Raw genomic sequence first — 19379 nt, forward strand, 5'->3', positions numbered from 1 at the left:
AAAATTCAATAGACATTACTGAATAATAACTCAGAGACATTGGGAATTCATATTTTTTCTGATTTATCACTTCTGTGTGCTATGACTTCTGTTTGATTTTCATGTTTGTTTTCTTCTTTTACTGTCAGCTCGTGCTTTTATGGAGACACTATGCTAACTGGATTCTTAACCAATCACTAGAGAGAAGGGGCTGGGTCACCTTTCTGCTAACAGAGATCACCTTCTAAATTTGTACAGTGGGAGAGCGGTGGTTTGTTTAAAGAGAAGCAGGGTGCTGGCTGGTAGAGTTGTAGTGACCCAAATTGAGCATGGACACCAGAATGGGAGGTCTCTATTGACAATTTGTTCTACAAAGAAATGTGAAGTCTGCAGGAGTGGTGGTTGCAGGTGCAATGAAAACATATTTTTACTAATAATTACCTTTCCCTAGGAGAGTTTAGACTTTAAAAATAGCTATTTTACAGTATAGTTGGCTTAACTTGAGGTATTTTTATTTTTGTTTGTTTGGCTTGGTTATTTATTTATTTATTTTTCACCATATTCAGTCTCCTGTATATTTACAGGTGTGGGGCAACTATGGCAGCAGAAACCCTTATTGATCTTGATATAACTGCTTGAGGATTAAGATTTTTTGATACTTGAAAAAAATGTTCAACTCATATCTTTTATAGCTAGGAGTCTTAGGAATTAAGAAAAAATTATATCTTAGAGTAGAGTGGAATTCAGGTAAGGTATGATCAGGATCTAGGTTCATTTCTCTCTACTTCCCTTGGCTTTGCACTTGACTAGATAAAAAGTAAGTTATGCCCGCTAGTCTGGGGAATACCTTGTCAGATTTAAGAGCTACTTCTTAAATCAGGACATAGTGGTAATAGTGAAAGAGCACTGAGACAGAATCAATCTTCTCCTTCTTCTCCTATGATCTTTTCACAAATCTTGACTTCTAGGATCATGGTTTCTTTCTTACCTGGTGAAGAAAGCTCTACACTATTTAACCCATGTATAATTTTTTAAAAAATCCATCAACATTAGAGTCAAAGGACATAAATTTGGTACTTGATTCAGTAAATTATTTATTCACTTTTAAGCAGTTATTGAGTTGATTTATTTCTGCTGGCTATGTTAGGTTAAAGTGAAGAGAATTTTCTTCTAAATGTCACACATCTTTTTAGGAAATTGCAATGAAGATCCAGATGATGATCTAAGGATGCAAAATGGCACAATCATTACAAATATGGAAGACATAGAATTGTTTATTGAGAGCTGGGAAACTGAGAAATCATTTAAAGTAACAACAAGAAGGCCTGTTAGAAACTGTACTGAACACGACTGCAGTCCCTGCATTGAGTTATTAAATAGAAGAGTTTTCATCCCATGCCATGATACAGTAAGTTGAAAGCAACCATAAATCAAAACTGTTGTGTTAGATATGTTGAGAGTAAAAGCCAATAAATTCTTGTTCTTGCCATGATGCTCTTCCACTAAGAATAGTTTATCCCCAGGGGAATTCAAAATCATTTACTGTTTATTGACTTACAGAACAGGAAGAATAACTGTCTTTTCCCCCATGTATTTTAATGATCTGTATCTCCAGCTTTCAACAAAAATAAAACTTTGTCCTATGAATAAATTCCTATGGAGGAAAGAGATGGATGCCACTAGATAACCCAGTATAAAACCCAAGACAGTGAGGCTTTAGTCTGCTCTCAGGTGTATACTTAGAATCTGCCACATATTCAATTTAATTGTTCTTTATTAGTCTCTAACTTCCTGACTTTAGGTGACTAGTAGATATTTAAACAACCTGTATTGTTTAAAAAAATGATCCATTGTTAGAGACAAAGGACAGGCAAATACAGCATTTCATGAATCATTAAATGAAAAGTTTGTGAGTATCAAGCACCTGCTAGGCACTGTGTTAAACTCCTGTGTTACAAAGATGAGTAACACCCTCTCCTTGCTCTCAAAAAGTCTAGAAGGAAGGCAAGTCCGTGAACAGATTCGTCACAGTATACACTGTGGAGATGAATAGGAGCCCACATTAGAAGACTTCCCAGAGTTTCAGACATCTGAATTATTTGGAAGGATGTTTGCCAGGAGAGAAGAGGAAGGAAGGGAGACCGAGGCGAAGAAAACAGTATGACAGGAGCTGGGTTGCTAGAAATGACTGTCTTAGGAAAACACAGAAATAGCTTAATGCAAGACTACAGGGAGGAGCCTGGGAAGGAGCGCAAGTGAACTGTCAAAGCAGAAGGACTTCACTCTGCAGGATCTTCCATGCTCCTCCACTGAGCGGGGACGCCGTAGATCTCAGCCTGTCCTGCGTTTCCTGAGGGAAAAGACAAAGGATGTGAAGTCATGGGATAAAATGGTGTATCTTTCTGGGGCTTCAGTTTCACTCAGAGATTTGCAGGCAAATGCATTTTAAATGTTTATGTTTTAAAGTGCATGCGTATAAAAATGGAAAAAATGCAAATAATTTTAAACTCATTTCATTGCCTTTGTAACCTATCTTTTTGAAGCTTAACAACTTTCAAAAATTGCCTTTTTAACTGGGAACTTATAAGATTGATTATTAAATCAGGAGACTTTTCAGCTTGACTATTCAAGGCGTAGTGAAGCAACACAGGATACCATTTAATCTGTGATAGTCCCAGCTTTCCCTTCAGAGCGTCCCAGTGAATTTGGCGGCAAAAGAAGGGCTACTGTTTATTTAGTTTTCCTACTTCTAATATTAATCCTTGTTTGCAAATGTCCACATAGTAAGCAGATGATCTTTTGAAAATGGAAACACGATTGGATTATTTCTCTGCCTAAAATCCTTCGGGGTCTTTCACGTACTCTTAGAATACATTCTTAACTTCTTGTCAGGGCTTATAATTTCCTTTGTGCTTTGGCTTGCCTTCTTTTCCAGCTTCCTCTTGTGCTACACTTTTCTGCTGTCTAAGGTCCTGGCATTTCAGTCTCCTTTCAATTGTTGCACTATTTCAAGATTTCCTGCACATGGGCTTTTGTGTCTGCAGTGTCCTAAGCTGGAACACTGCCGTCCTCTGATGTCTTTAAGCATGGCGACTGCTCTTGGTTCTATATGTAGGCTTTAACTATGAGAACCACAAGAACAGGTCTGTTTCGGTCTCCTTTATATTACTTATGCATAGTTTGCTGCTGCTGCTGCTGCTAAGTCACTTCAGTCGTGTCCGACTCTGTGTGACCCCATAGATGGAAGCCCACCAGGCTCCCCCGTCCCTGGGATTCTCCAGGCAAGAACACTGGAGTGGGTTGCCATTTCCTTCTCCAATGTGTAAAAGTGGAAAGTGAAAAGTGAAAGTGAAGTCGCTCAGCCGCATCCGACCCCTAGCGACCCCACGGACTGCAGCCTACCAGGCTCCTCCACCCATGGGATTTTCTAGGCAAGAGTACTGGAGTGGCTTGCCATTGCCTTCTCCATATGCATAGTTTAGGTGCCCGTAAATTGTGGAAGGATGCATAACTGAATGGGTGAATGGAGGATACAGGAGAATCGGTTTTTGTGGGTTTAGTAGAGAAGTGAAGTCACTCAGTCGTGTCCGACTCTTTGCGACCCCATAGACTGTAGCCTACCAAGCTCCTCTGCCCATGGGGTTTTCCAGACAATAGTACTGGAGTGGATTGCCATTTCCTTCTCCAGGGGATCTTCCAACCCAGGGCTCGAACCTGGGTCTCCTGCATTGTAGACAGACGCTTTACCATCTGAGCCACCAGGGAAGTCCAACTTTTTCATACTGGGCAAATTAAGTCATGTGGGACTTTAGGCTAAAATACCCAGAAAAAAAAAAAAAAGGAAGCTATTCTAGATCTCAGAAGAGACTAGTTGAATCCAGAGATCAGATCTGGGGAGTTATTAGTATAGGGAGTTTCTAAAAATAACTCATGTATGATGTGCCAGGGTCTGCTCTGAACCCTTCCCATATGTTAGCTCACAGCAGTCTTAAGTAGTAGTACATTTTTAATTAATTCTATTTAACTTATGAAGAAACTGAGGTGAAGATGTAAATGCCCAAGTTGGTGGTAGAAACTGGGGAAATGGATGCGCCCAGGAAGAGCATTTGTAGTGAGAAGACAGGGCTATGGAGGAAAGTGCTAAGCCGCTCAGCGTGTCTGACTCTTTGCGACCCCATGGACTGTAGCCCGCCAGGAGCCTCTATCCATGGGATTCTCCAGGCAAGAACTGGAGTGGGTTGCCATTCCTTCCTCCAGGGGATCTTCCTGACCGAGGGATCGAACTCGCATCCCCCACACTGCATGGAAGAAGGGGTCTAGACACATTCAGAATAAGGCAGGAAGAGGAGACAACAATGAACAGACGGAAAGGCACCAGAGTGTGGTGCTGTCAAAGCCGAAGGAGGGTCAAGAAACAGCCTCTGGGAGGTGGAGGAGGGTTTACAGTAGCAGTGCTCCCTGGCTTTGGCAAGCAGTGCTTTGATCCTCTTGATGATCAAAGCAAGTATTGCATGCAAAACGAAATGGCTGGAAACTGAGAAGATTCAATAGTTGAGACTAAAAAGGAGGTAATGTCTTAGTTTTTATAGATATGGACTTTGGAGAAGAAATAGTGGGATGTGAAAAATATAAAATATTTTTACCAGATACTTTGCCCTGTCCAAATAGAGCATCTGAATGTAGATGCTCAGTAAGCTTGCTGAATAAATGAGTAGAAAATAATGGAGTAAATATTGCTACAAGTTAAATTATTTAGATTTCAGCTATCTCTAGATCAAAATGAAACATAATCTGTAGAAAAAAATTAGTTCCTAATTAAGTTGAGGCGTGATAAATTATGCAAATTATTTGACCAATGTTCAATATTAGTCCACAATTTTTGGAAAAGCTTTTATAATCTCATTTAATGAGCAATGCCATCTAAGAAAACTGTGAAAAATGTTAGAGTGTCAGTCACTCAGTTGCATCCAACTTTTTGAGACACCATGAATTGCAGCCTGCCCTGCTCCTCTGTCCATGGATTTCTCCAGGCAAGAATATAGGAGTGGGTAGCCAATCCTCTCTCCAGGGAATCTTCCCAACAGAGGGATTGAACTCGGGTCTCTTGCATTGCAGGCCGATTCTCTACTGTGTGAGCCACCAGGGAAGAAAGCTGTTGGAGCTTTTAATTTTATCTATAATGGATAAAAGTCTTATTCAGTATATAAAAAAGAGGAGTATAATCCAAAATGTAATATCAGAAATAGATTTTTGCTAGGACCACATATTCTATTTCTTTTCCATCTTTGTAAAATAGGTTTATGTAGATTAGCACAGACAATATTTGGGGTTTCCCAGGTGGCACTAATGGTAAAGAACCCACTTGCCAGTGCAGGAGATGTAAGAGACACAGGTTTGATCACTGGGTCAGGAAGATCCCCTGGAGAAGGGCATGGCAACCCAGTCCAGTATCCTTTCCTGGAGAATCCCATGGAGAGAAGAGCCTGGCAGGTTAAGGTCCATGGGGGTCTCAAAGAGTCAGACATGACGAAGCAATTTAGCATGCACAGACATTTATCTTATCTAAACTGTGTGTTTAAACAATTATCAATTCAGAGGTGACATCTAATATTATGAAACTTTAAAGAACTAAGGTCAAAAAGTAACTGTTATGAATATTGACTTGCTACTACCTTTTGATTCTCCAAATAGTTTTAGTCTTGGAGAATCAAAAATCAATCTAGTTTAGGGCCCTCAGTTCAGTTCAGTTCAGTCACTCAGTCATGTCTGACTCTTTGCAACCCCATGGATGGCAGCACGCAAGGCTTTCCTGTCCATCACCAACTCCCAGAGCCTACTCAAACTCATGTGCATCATGTCAGTGATGCCATGCAACAGTCTCAGACTCTGTTATCCCCTTTGCCTCCCTCCTTCAATCTTTCCCAGCATCAGGGTCTTTTCCAATGAGTCAGTTCTTCTCATCAGGTGGCGAAAGTTTTAGAGTTTCAGCTTCAACATCAGTCCTTCCAATGAATATTCAGGACTGATTTCCTATAGGATGGACTGGTTGGATCTCCTTGCAGTCCAAGGGACTCTCAAGAGTCTTCTCCAACACCACCCTAAAAAAGCATCAATTATTCAGCACTCAGCTTTCTTTATAGTCCAACTCTCATATCCATACATGACTACTGGAAAAACCAATGCTTTGACTAGACTGACCTTTGTTGGTAAAGTACTGTCTCTGCTTTTTAATATGTTCTCTAGGTTGGTCATAGCTTTTCTTCCAAGTAGCAGGTGTCTTTTAATTTCATGGCTGCAGTCACCATCTGCAGTGATTTTGGAGCCCCCAAAAATAAACTCTCTCCTTTTTCCATTGTCTCCCCATCTATTTGCCAGGAGATGATGGGACCAGATGCCATGATCTTAGTTTTCTGAATGTTGAGTTTTAAGCCAACTTTTTCACTCTCCTCCTTCATTTTCATCAAGAGGCTCTTTAGTTCTTCTTCACTTTCTACCCTAAGGGTGGTGTCATCTGCATATCTGAGGCTATTGATATTTCTCCCAGAAATCTTGATTCCAGCTTGTGCTTCTTCCAGCCCAGCATTTCTCATGATGTACCCTGCATATAAGTTGAATAAGCAGGGTGACAGTATACAGCCTTGACGTACTCCTTTCCCAATTTGGAACAAGTCTGCTGTTGCATGTGTAGATCTAACTGTTGCTTCTTGACCTCCACAAAGATTTCTCAGGATACAGGTAAGGTGGTCTGGTATCCCTATCTCTTTCAGAATTTTCCACAGTTTGTTTTGATCAACACAGTTAAAGGTTTTGGCATAGTCATAAAGCAGAAGTAGATGCTTTTCTGGAAATTTCTTGCTTTTTCAATGATCCAACAGATGTTGGCAATTTGATCTCTGATTCTTCTGCCTTTTCTAAATCCAGCTTGAACATCTGGAAGTTCATGGTTTTCGTACTGTTGAAACCTGGCTTGGAGAATTTTGAGCGTTGGCTAGTGTGTGAGATGAGTGCAATTGTGTGGTAGTTTGAACATTCTTTGGTGTTGCCTTTCTTTGTGATTGGAATGAAGACTGCCCTTTTCCAGTCCTATGGCCAGTGCTGAGTTTTCCAAATTTGTTGGCATTTTGAGTGCAACACTTTCACAGCATCATCTTTTAGGATCTGAAATAGTTCAACTGGAATTCCATCACCTCCACTAGCTTTGTTCGTAGTGATGCTCCCTAAGGCCCATTTGACTTTGCATTCCAGGATGTCTGAATCTAAGTGAGTGATCACACTATTGTGATTACCTGGGTCATGAAGGTCTTTTTTGTATAGTTCTGTATGTTCTTGCCACCTCTTTTTAATATCTTCTGCTTCTTTAGGTCCATACCATTTCTGTCCTTTATCGAGCCCATCTTTGCAAGAAATTTTCCCTTGGTATCTCTGATTTTCTTGAAGAGATCTCTAGTCTTTCCCATTTTATTTTATTTCCCATTTTTCCTCTATTTCTTTGCATTGATCACTGAAGAAGGTGTTCTTATCTCTCTTTGCTATTCTTTGGAATTCTGCATTCAAATGGGTATATCTTTCCTTTTCTGTTTTGCCTTTAGCTTCTTTTCTTTTCTGAGCTATTTGTAGGCCTCCTCAGTATACCATTTTGCTTTTTGCATTTCTTTTTCTTGGGGATGGTCTTGATCACTACCTCATGTACAGTGTCATGAACCTCTGTCCATAGTTCTTCAGGCACTCTGTCTATCAGATATAATCCCTTGAATCTATTTGTCACTTCCACTGTATAATCATAAGGGGTCTGATTTAGGTCATCAGATACATAAAATAACATAACTTATTCCAGGGCACAATGTGTCTCTAGGTTTCACCACAAGACTTTTGTGAAAAGATGTGGATCAATTATACCTATTTTTGGAACTATGAATGTGATGCCCTTTCTGCATATGTGGCTGTATGCAACAAGTTTGACATCTGTATTCCATGGAGAACACCTGATTACTGCTGTAAGTAGTACACTGCAAACTGTATTTTCCAACAATCCAACATTTCAGTTTTTTTGCGTTCACATCTTTCTTTTTATTTTCATCACAAAATAATTTTGTAAGAATAAAATGAATGTCAATGTAACCTATAGTTAGAGGTCATTGCTCCCGCTTAAGCAACTTCTGTTTTTATCCTGGTGTGAATTTAAAGTAAGGGGGAGGGTCAAGAAGGTGGAGTAGCAAGACCCTGAATTCCCCTCCTCCAACAGACATACCAAAATGACAATTACTTACAGATGAACTATCTGTGAAACTGAGCTGAAGACTGGCAGAAAAGGTACTTCACAGATAAAGAGACAAGGAAGGAGCAACACCAGAATGGGTGGGAGAGGCAGAGATGCAGCGCAGTCAGGGCCCACACTGGCCCCCCAGCCCAGAAGCTCTGCACCAGGAAGACGAGGCCCCAGAACTTCTGGCTCTGAAAACCAGCAGGGCTGATGCTTGAGAAAGCTGGAGAGCTATAGGAAACAGGGACTCTGCCCTTAAAGGAAATGCACAAAATTGCCTGTGCTCCCAGTCCCAGAGCAGAGGGAGTAGTTTGAAAGGACCTTGGGGAGGAACGACGTGCTGATCTTGGAGAGCCTCCAGGAGAGGCAGGAGGCACGTAGGACTCCCCTGGGGGTGGAGATGCTGACAGCATCCATTTTGGGAGCTGCTTCTGGCACTGGCAAAAGACTGTTTTGGAATCCTCCCCTCGTCTGTAAGTTCCAGAAGCTTATCTGCCCTCCTGTGTGCCAGACCCAGCCTCAAGTCTTTCAGGATCTGTGGACAGCCATGCAGAAAGCCTGCCCCAGCCTCCAGTGTCCCCCAGACACTGTGGCATTGCAGCCTCCTGGCCAAGAACCAGGCCTGGCCTACCAGGGCACCCACAATAGTTGGCGCTGCCACAGCTGAAGAATGCATATAGGCTATGTAGGGGGCACTCCTAGAGCATATAGCTCTAAAGACCAGAGAGAAGTGTGCCGTGATAACAAAAGCCAGAAAAAGATACCAAAGAAAAGAAAATTACAGGTCATTATCTCTGATGAACATAGATACAAAAGTCCTCGACAAAACAGTAGCAAACTGAATTCAGCAAAACATTGAAACAATCATGCATTCTGATGAAGGGATTTACCCTAGGGATGCAGTGATAGTTCAGTATCTGCAATCAGTCATTGTGATAAGCCACATTACCCAACTGAAGAGTAAAAATCACCTCAATAGTTTTTTAGAAAAAGTTTTTGACAAAATTCAACATCCACTGATGATAAAACTCTCTCAACAAGCTGGGTGCAGAGGGAACATAGCTCAACATAATAAAACCATATTTGACAAAACTACAGCCAGCATCATACTCAACAGTGAAACAGTTTCATCTCTCCCCTACCCAAATACAATAAAATACATAGAAAAAGGATATATTGGAGCCTCTAGTTACACGATTCCACTTCAGAAAGAAAGCAGCTCCTGGTGTGCTGTCTCCAGTCCTCTCCTCTCCCCACAGGCCCAGCGGTTCCTGTTCAGTCCCTCAGTCGTGTCCGACTCTTTGTGACCCCATGCCCTGCAGCACGCCAGGCTTCCCTGCCCATCACCAGCTCCAGGAGCTTGCTCAAACTCATGTCCATCCAGTCGGCGATGCTATCCATCTTGTCCTCTGTTTTCCCCTTCTCCTCCTGCCTTCGATTTTCCCCAGGATCAGGGTATTTTCCCCCAGAGGCAGTCACTATTCAAGAGTGGGTTGCTTGATTCATTGGGAACATATAACAATTTCAATATCACTAGATTGTGAAATTTTTCTCTGTTAATATCTTACCGGTTTACACCCCCGCCATCTGCATGTTTATTTTTCTATGAGTATGACTTTTTAAGATCATGTGAAAGCAATATGAATTCTCTGAGACATCATTTAGAAACTGCTCAGCAACAGTAGTTTCTTTTGACAGTGAAGGATTAAGTCTAAACATGCAGCAGTTTTCTTTTTTAGGACTTGGTTGCGTTGCATAGTTAAAACATATTTCTGTGCTTATTCTGAGTGGACTGTTGGATCTCCTCCCATTGCACAGAGCAGTAACTTCATAATAGTTGACTCTACATTTATGCCAACCAAACTTGGGCTGCCTATTAGTAGTATTTATTTGATATAAATCAGATGAACTTTCCCTACTGTACCATAATACTAGCTGGACACCTGGAAGATGCTCAAAAATACTCATTGATTGTTTTGTTTCTAATTATGGTTACATAATACTGAAAATGGATTTGGAAGAGGCTGTAAGTGTGCAACAATTTACTTTCAGAGAGAAAACTGACATTTCTTCCCCTTTCCAGAATTCAAGTAGGTCACTTTTATCATTAGCAAATTCTGTCCTCGATTATTCACAGCTCTGACTTGTCCAGAAGGGAAGGAATATCAACCCTGTGTGCGACCTTGTGAAGCAAGAACATGTCTGAACAGATGGTTCTATGGACATTCTTCATGTTTGAATTTAAGAGAAGACTGTGTGTGCAAAAATGGAACCATTCTTCACAGGCCAGATTCAACTCAATGTATTCCAGAGAAAGAATGTGGTAAGCAGAAAAGTAAATCAACACCTTGGGGACCCAGGAAATAAACAAATAAGACTTTTTTAAATCTTGGAGAAATGTGCTGAAGGATTGATCAAAGTTCACGTAAGTGTTGGAAAGGAAACAAGTATGTTGTTCGATTGTAATATGATTTCAATCAAAGTTGCCAAAATTGGGGGCTTCAGTGGTAATATGTTTTATTTCTACTTATGCCTATATTAACTGGAAAAGAATATGACAAATTAAGAATGAAGAGAATAGTATGTGGACTGAATTGAAATTCCAGTTATTTCATGTATTAATGATTCTGCTTTACATGAGCCTGAAATTGTGCATCTGCAACATGTGGAAAGTAATAGGACTTATACCACAAGGTTAGTGTGAGGATACACACAAAAAAATAGAATTTTGCAACAGTGCCTAGAGAAAAATAAGCACTCAGAAAGTTTCAGAAAGCGTTAGTATGTGGGAGAAAACATCGAGTAGTTCTGCTTTCATTTTCAACCCATTTTGAGACACAGTCTCCATGGTGGTTGTAGATTTGAAAAAGTGCAAAACTGAGAAAATTGCCATACAGCACTTTTTATCTATCACAAGGATCGTTGTTATGGTCAAAAGTAAAGATAATAATTAAAGGGAAAGGCAAGTAGAAGCAAAATGCATATATAGTTTCAGAAACAAGTTTGTATTTGCCATTGAGGAAATATTTGTGGAAGAATTTGAGAATACACAGGCATGCTTATATTTGTTTTTAGGGACCTGAGAGATTGGTTTGGTAGTAAATAAAGAAAAGTCCATTGGAAGCTTGGAATATGGTGGTCACTTCATTTATCTTTATTATCCTTAAAGAACTACTAGAGGGCTATATTTGTCATTAAGTAAAATGTTCATAATAAAACGAACAGAGTCATTAAACAATATTTGCTTAACTGCCTACTTTTCACATTTAGATTTTAAAGCTGGAATCTTTTGAACTTTGCTATGACAAACATGTTAATGTGAGGTAGAGACTACCTTGTTTTCTAATTCTACTCAGTTTTTATAGTTAATATTTTAAAACTAATTTAAATTTATGTTACTGAGTTTGTTATGCTAAATAAATTGTACTAGCAAGACTTAAAATGAATACAAAATAATTAACAGGTCATCTTATTTATAGAAGAGGCCATGCAAATTTACAGATAGTTGTAGAAGGGAAAAATATTTTCCATGGACTACAAAAAGTTCATTAAAGAAAAATGTAAGCTAGTAGTTGATAAACAAAAAGAAGAAGCTGCGAAAAGGTAGATAACATGATAGGTTATCTGTGCCCCTGGACCAAGTCACAGTCTGAAATCAAAACATCACAGCTTGATTTATTTTCATGCCCAAGTTCTAAGTGATATAACATTGACTGTCTTTTTAAGCTTGCACTGATAGTGAAGACCAGCCTCGAACTGCTGGTGAAGTTTGGAATGGGGGCATTGACGAATGTGCCCTGTACAAATGTTTCGCGAATGGAAGCATTATTCCTATAGAACCTGACTGCGATGAACAACCCTCGCCAATTTGTGAACGAGAAGCTGAAGTCATCCTGGACTTCGTTGATAGGTGGACCTGCTGTTCAAAGGAAGTTTGCAGTATGTATGCAGGCTGAAGCCTTACAGTCTATTAATGTCACAAAATATGTTGATATTCTTTGAGAAAAAACAGGACATGTATGATGCTTGGTGTTAAAAAAAAATGTACAGAGTTAAAGTAACTATTGCCATAAATGTCACTTACACTTTCTCAAAGCAACTTTTACCTCATTATAGTTTTGTTGATTTTGTAAACAGACATGCAAAACTCTAGCTATTGTAAGTTAATAACATTCTGAAATACATGACAAGATAAAGGGTCTGGGAGTCTTTGACTTACGATAACCAAGGGTCAAAGACAATAATCAGTAACCTTAAATCTGCTGCCTTTTCACATATGACCATTCTGCTAGCTGAATGGGTTTAATTGCAGTGCAAAAACATGCAAAATGAGAATCTTTTTCCTGCTCTAAGTTAGAATCTCAAGATTTTAGTTGTGTACACAATTTTTTTTATATTTCTGATTATTTCCAGGATGTGACATGGCTTTGTGTGAAACTGCCATTCCAACATGTACACATAGTCAAAAACTGGTTGTTGGCCATAGCCCCATTTCTTGCTGTCCACAGTACCAATGTGGTGAGTAATGAACTAGGAAAAGTGAGATTCATTTTTCACTCAGAGGAGTGGATTAGGTTTTCATTTTTGTGTCTACAAAAAACATTTATCAAACAGATTGTTTGCAGAACTGTTTTTTTGCTAAAGGTAGTTTTTTTTTAAACCTATGACTTCTTTGTAAATATGTATATATATGAACTTTAATTATATTTATTATATAGATTATATGTATATATAATTAGTTCATTTTAAAGATCTTAATTTTAGTAGAAATATGTATTTTAACTGTATACATTTGTATGTTTTAAATATAAAAAATCTGCTATTTCCTATATATTTCTGAATATATATATTTTATAATAGTATATATATATGTATGTATATAGATGATTAATCATGTATATATGATTAAGATAAAGTATATATATATTTTAAATGTCTACTTACATATATTTTTATGTAAAATACTTTTTATATTAATAACCTGCTATTGCCTATATATTTCTTCTAAGATTAAGATTTTTTAAATGAACTAATTATTACTAAATTCAAAGAGAAATGAACCACACTATTTCATTTATTCATCTTACTCTATATAAATTTCCAAATATCTTTGTGTTTTTGCAGAATGTGACCCATTCAAATGCCCCCAAATTTCAATACCAGAATGCAGAGAAGATCAATTCATGATTCAGGTTCAAGAGGAAGAAACTTGCTGCTTTTCTCCTCTCTGTGGTAAGTGTTTTGTGAGATCATTTCTTGGAAGAAGAGGAAAGGTCAAAGGAAAATCTCTTATTTGGTGTGAATTTCATGAAACTCATGGTAACCGATATTCTGCCAGCATACTCATAAAATTCAACTAAATTACAGTGGTAGAAAAAAAAAGATATAGCATTTTAAATGATTATTGACAATTATTACAATTAGTACTACTTTTCTCTATTGACAGAGACTATGTAAGTGAAAACCTAATCAAACATAATATAATCAATTAAAGACTAAAGCTAGCACATAGTTCTTTTTAGAGAAAAAATTTAGTTCTGACTTTCTTGAAGAACTAAGTAAATAAAGGACTCTACTATGCAGAGTAACTCTAGAACTTCATCTACTGTATAGGATATGTACGGGATGTGTAAGCACAGTGATCTCGAAAGAGAAATGAAAGGTGTCTAGAAAATGACTATATTTGGTGCTGTATATTCTGTCTGATGAACTGGACTTAAAAAAATAAACAGTTCTCTCTTTTCCATTCAGTTGGGGCATTATCATATCAAAGACTGGTGATGAATGTAGGTTTCAGATGAACCCATATAGATCACAGCACTTCTTTGTGTATAATTTAAGTTCCTTTTACTGCAATGGCAACAACTGATGGATTCTGCATAGCCTACACACAACCAATTATTGGGAGAATTGGGGGATCAAGATTTTGTGGGATTGAGATGAAGCAGAACAGCCAAACCCTGGGAAGGAGAGAAACCAGCTTCTCTAGGCGGCAGTCACTAATGATCGAGTCAGTCACATCCATTTATTTCCGTTCTTGATGTGCCTCTATGACTCAGATGCTATAGAAAGATATTCTGACTCATCTAAAGTGGGTTTTTCCTACACAAAGACTGATAAGAGTGAGGCACCTTTATTAAGAGTCACTCCAAGGCTGTGTGGGTGGGGCATTTCCTCAAATTCATTGAGAGTTATTATCAAAGTTGGAAGAAGGATCCTGAGTTCAGAAGAACATGTGCCTACTATATTGTTCATCCATAAATTGGAGTAATCAAGAGTAGTGAATTAAGAAAGCATAAGTAAATCAATGGTATTTTGATCCTAGTAACAACAAATTACTCCTGAAATCTCAATGTCCTATACTTCTGGTAAGATGGTTCTTTTATATCACCGTGCTTGGGAAAGTATAAAATAATACATTCAGATAGTATTGTTTGTATGACCAAATAAGGAGATCCGTTTTTTAAATCCTTATTTTCCTTGTTTCCTGTTTTGTTTTATATAATGTATTTTATTTTGATTTTATATGTGTACAGTGATTTGAACTTATAACGTTTGTTTTTAGCTCAACCATGACTTTGCCTTTTTGTTTCATCTTTAGTGTGCAAACCTTGCACTGAACCTATTCCACTGTGTCCTGATGGAGAATTCCTCACTGTGGATCTTAATACTACACACTTCTGTTGTCCTCACTATTACTGTGGTAAATATAGTTTAATTAATTAAAAATATGTAGATATGTTTGGCATTTAAGAAGTCCAGTGCCTCTTTTTTTTAAATGTTTTAAAGCTAGTTTTTGTTTTACTTATTTAGTCTTGGCTGCACTTGGTCTTCACTGCTGCCTGCGGGCTGTCTCTGGTTGTGGCGAGCAAGGGCCGCTCCTCACTGCCGTGCTCAGGCTTCCCACTGGGGTGGCTTCTCCTGTTACAGAGCATGGACTGTAGGCATGCAGGCTGCATTAGTTGTGGCGCATGGGCTCTCGAGTGTGGCTCAGTAGTTGTGACGCTCAGGCTTCGTTGCCCAAGGGCATATGGGGTCTTCTCAGACCAGGCATCAAACCCATGTCCCCTGCATTGTCAGGCAGACTTTTAACCACGGGATCAGCAGGGAAGGCTCAGGCCAGTGCATGTTCAGTTCAGTTCAGTTCAGTTCAGTCGCTCAGTCGTGTCCAACTCTCCACGACCCCATGAATCACAGCATGCCAGACCTCTACCAACTCCCGGAGTTCACTCAGACTCATGTCCACAGAGTCTGTGATGCCATCCAGCCATCTCATTCTCCGTTGTCCCCTTCTCCTCCCGCCCCCAACCTTTCCCAGCATCAGAGTCTTTTCCAGTGAGTCAACTCGTCGCATGAGGTGGCCAAAGTATTGCAGTTTCAGCTTTAGCATCAGTCCTTCCAATGAACACACAGGATTGTTAGTCGTACGGTTATATCAGGCCTTAGTTGATTTCTAGCATATTAAATATAGAGTGCTTCTTGGACAGTTCTGTTACCTCCCCAAAACAGATTAGCTATGACGTTTCTCCTCATCCTAGGCTTTCTAGATTTCCAGTGATTCCATACCCTTTCACTTCCGTTCTCTTCCTGCCCTGCTGCCTTTCTCAGGGCTCTTGACCAAAGGAGCATGTCCTAACTGTACTACTGTTATTGTACCTGCTTGTGAGTGCTTTGTTCTGTCCTTACCGACACATTGCAATTGGGTAGTGGGCGGGCAGCTCTGGGGAGATTCCAGTACATCAGTAATGGCAGTGAATGATAGCTAGTGAAAACTGGCATTTAAATGAAGTTAATCTTTACCCATGTTATTTTTTTTAATTTAGTGTGTGAGCCAAATCTTTGTCCTCTGCCTCTATTCAACTGTGCAGAAGATATGAATCTTGTGAAAGAAAATGTATCTGGTCAATGTTGTCCAACATGGCATTGTGGTAATTAATTCTTATATTTTAAAATCTTATTACATTGTATTAGTATGTTATGATCAATATAAATATGTTGATTTTTGCCTTTTAGAATGTAGCTGTGAAAATCTTGTTATGCCAACTTGTGAAGTGGTAAGAGCACATATTTTGACCAAATTTTAATATAATATAAATCAATTTTTTTTCCTTTATTTCTTTCATTTGTGATTTCTTCTCAGAGTAAATGGAATTATTCTCTTTAAGTAAATTAAAAGAAATCTGCTTTGATATACGGAGCAGTCAACATTTTATATTTTGCTAGAGATAGGAAGTTCAGTTCAGTTTAGTCGCTCAGTTGTGTCCGACTCTTTGCCACCCCATGGACTACAGCATGCCAGGCTTCCCTGTCCATTACCAACTCCCGGAGCTTACTCAAACTCATGTCCGAGTCAGTGATGCCATCCAACAGTCTCATCATCCATCTTCCCCTTCTCTCCCACCTTCAATCTTTCCCAGGATCAGGATCTTTTCCACTGAGTCAGCTCTTCGCATCAGGTAGCCAAAGTATTGGGGTTTCAGCTTCAGCATCAGTCTTTCCAATGAACACCCAGGATCGACTTCCTTTAGAATGGACTGGTGGGATCTCCTTGCAGTCCAAGGGACTCTCAAGAGTCTTCTCCAACACCACAGTTCAAGAGCATCAATTCTTCAGAACTAAGCTTTCTTTATAGTCCAACTCTCACATCCATACATGACTACTGGAAAAACCATAGCTCTGACTAGATGGACATTTGTTGGCTAAGTAATGTCTCTGCTTCTTACTATGCTGTCTAGCTTGGTCATTACACTTCTAAGGTGCAAGCGTCTTTTAATTTCATGGCTGCAGTCAGCATCTGCAGTGACTTTGGAGCCCCCCAGAATAAAGTCTGCTACTCTTTTCCTTGATTCCCCATCTATTTGCCACAAAGTGATGAGACCAGATGCCATGATCTTAGTTTTCTGAATGTTGAGCTTTAAGCCAACTTTTTCACTCTCCTCTTTCACTTTCATCAAGAGGCTCTTAAGTTCCTCTTCACTTTCTGCCGTAAATGTGGTGTCATCGGCATATCTGAGGTTATTGATATTTCTCCCAGCAATCTTGATTCCAGCTTGTGCTTCTTCCAGCCCAGCGTTTCTCATGATGTACTCTGCATATAAGTTAAATAAGCAGGGTGACAATATACAGCCTTGATGTACTCTTTTCCTATTTGGAACCAATCTGTTGTTCCATGTCTAATTCTAACTGTTGCTTCTTGACCTGCATACAGATTTCTCAGGAGGCAGGTAAGGTGGTCTGGTATTCCCATCTCTTTAAAAATTTTCCAGTTTGTTGTGAACCACACAATCAAAGGCTTTGGCGTAGTCAGTAAAACAAAAGCAGATGTTTTTCTGGAACTCCCTTGCTTTTTTGATGATCCAACAGATGTTGACAATTTGATCTCTGGTTCCTCTGCCTTTTCTAAATCCAGCTTGAATATCTGGAAGTTCACAGTTCTTGTACTGTTGAAGCCTAGTGTGGTGAATTTTGAGCATTACTTTGCTAGCATGTGAGGTGAATGCAGTTGTGTGGTAGTTTGAGCATTCTTTGGCATTGCCTTTCTTTGGGATTGGAATGAAGACTGACCTTTTCCAATCCTTTGGCCACTGCTGAGTTTTCCAAATTTGCTGGCATATTGAGTGCAGCACTTTCCCAGAATCATCTTTCAGGATTTGAAATAGCTCAGCTGGAATTCCATCGCCTCCACTAGCTTTGTTCATAGTGATGCTTCCTAAGGCCCATCTGACTTCACATTCCAGGATGTCTGGTTCTTGGTAAGTGATCACACAATGTTATTTTTTCCATTGGTGTCTGAATCTACCAGTCTTATATCTACACAAGTTCACTGGTCTAAAATGAAACACAATATTAAACATATATTATCTCAGTATTGAAAGTGTTCCCAGTGATTCTTTAAGAAAGTGTACTAACAATGCATTTGTTTCAGAGGAGGAGGAGGTATAAATAGGTAACTAGCTGTCTGTACCTTCTTAGGAGTTATCTATGAACATGCAAATCTTCTAGGAATTACAAAAATTTAACTTAACAATAATGATAACTCTGGTATCACTTTTTAACTATTTTTGATGGACACTTAGTATATGGATAACCATTGGATATGACACTTTGCAAGTCTTTTTTTTTCCCTTTAAATATTTACCTCTATGAAATGCCTCTAAGACTTGAGAAAGATAATATATTTTTGGCCTTATCAAAGAAGACATGTTTGGGCTTCCCTCATAGCTCAGCCAATAAAGAATCTGCCTTCAATTCAGGAGACCCCTGTTCAACTCCTGGGTCGGGAAGATCCCCTGGAGAAGGAAATGGCAACCCACTCCAGTATTCTCGCCTAGAGAATCCCATGGACAAAGGAGCCTGGCAGGCTACAGTCCACAGTGTTTTTTCAAAAAGTACATTGTCTTAGACACTGAAACAAATATTTAATAATATATTTTTTTAGTAACAGCTTTATTGAAATGTAATTCACGTACCATACAATTCAGCCATTTGGAGTGTGAAATTAAATGGTTTTTATTTTGCTTACAGATTGTGCAACCATCCGCATAATCAATTTTAGAAAATTGATCCTCTGCCCTAAGAAACTCTGTACCTCTTAGGAGTTACTTGTGTCTCTCAAAACTCCCTCAATCTAGGAAATCACAGTATACTATCTCTATAGATTTTCTTATTCTTAATATTTCATGTATATGAAATCTTATAAGATGTGGTCTTTTGTGATTCCTTTCACTTAGCATAAGGTTGTCAAGATACATCTGTGTTGTAGCATGTATCAGTACTTCATTTTCTTTTTTACTCTTAAATAATATTCCATTTTATGGCTGTAACCAGACATTTGTCCAAATAAAATATACAGTGGACAATAGCACTTGAAGAGTTCCTTAACATCATTAGCTATTAGTTAGTAACTCAGATGGTAAAGAATCTGCCTGTAATGTGGACCGAATTTGATACCTGAGTCAGAAAGATCCCTTGGAGAAGGGGGTGGCTACCCACTCCAGTATTCTTGCCTGGAGAATTCCTTGGACAGAGGAGGCTTGCAGTTCAGTCCATTGAGTCGCAAAGAGTCAGACTTGACTGAGTCACTAACCCTTTCACTTTTTAAAATGCAAATCCGAACTACAGTGAGAGATCACTTCACACT

General features: G+C 39.0%; 1 protein-coding gene across 3 annotated transcripts in view; it reads left to right on the plus strand.

The window, feature by feature from the left end:
- OTOGL (otogelin like) overlaps window positions 1-19379 on the plus strand; it is a 181243-nt gene that overhangs the window by 143817 nt on the left and 18047 nt on the right. For all 3 annotated transcript variants that reach the window (XM_088836670.1, XM_055395155.2, XM_088836668.1), the window contains 9 exons: window positions 1173-1387; window positions 7832-7973; window positions 10377-10562; window positions 11966-12178; window positions 12653-12757; window positions 13364-13471; window positions 14841-14942; window positions 16063-16167; window positions 16253-16293. In XM_088836670.1, the coding sequence (XP_088692796.1) occupies window positions 1173-1387; window positions 7832-7973; window positions 10377-10562; window positions 11966-12178; window positions 12653-12757; window positions 13364-13471; window positions 14841-14942; window positions 16063-16167; window positions 16253-16293 (1217 nt within the window). The remainder of the gene's footprint in view (window positions 1-1172; window positions 1388-7831; window positions 7974-10376; window positions 10563-11965; window positions 12179-12652; window positions 12758-13363; window positions 13472-14840; window positions 14943-16062; window positions 16168-16252; window positions 16294-19379) is intronic.

This window comes from Moschus berezovskii, chromosome 6, assembly GCF_049115385.1.
Source record: "Moschus berezovskii isolate FMDL1 chromosome 6, NW_MosBer_1.0, whole genome shotgun sequence".
In the NCBI taxonomy this organism is placed as follows: Eukaryota; Metazoa; Chordata; class Mammalia; order Artiodactyla; family Moschidae; genus Moschus; species Moschus berezovskii.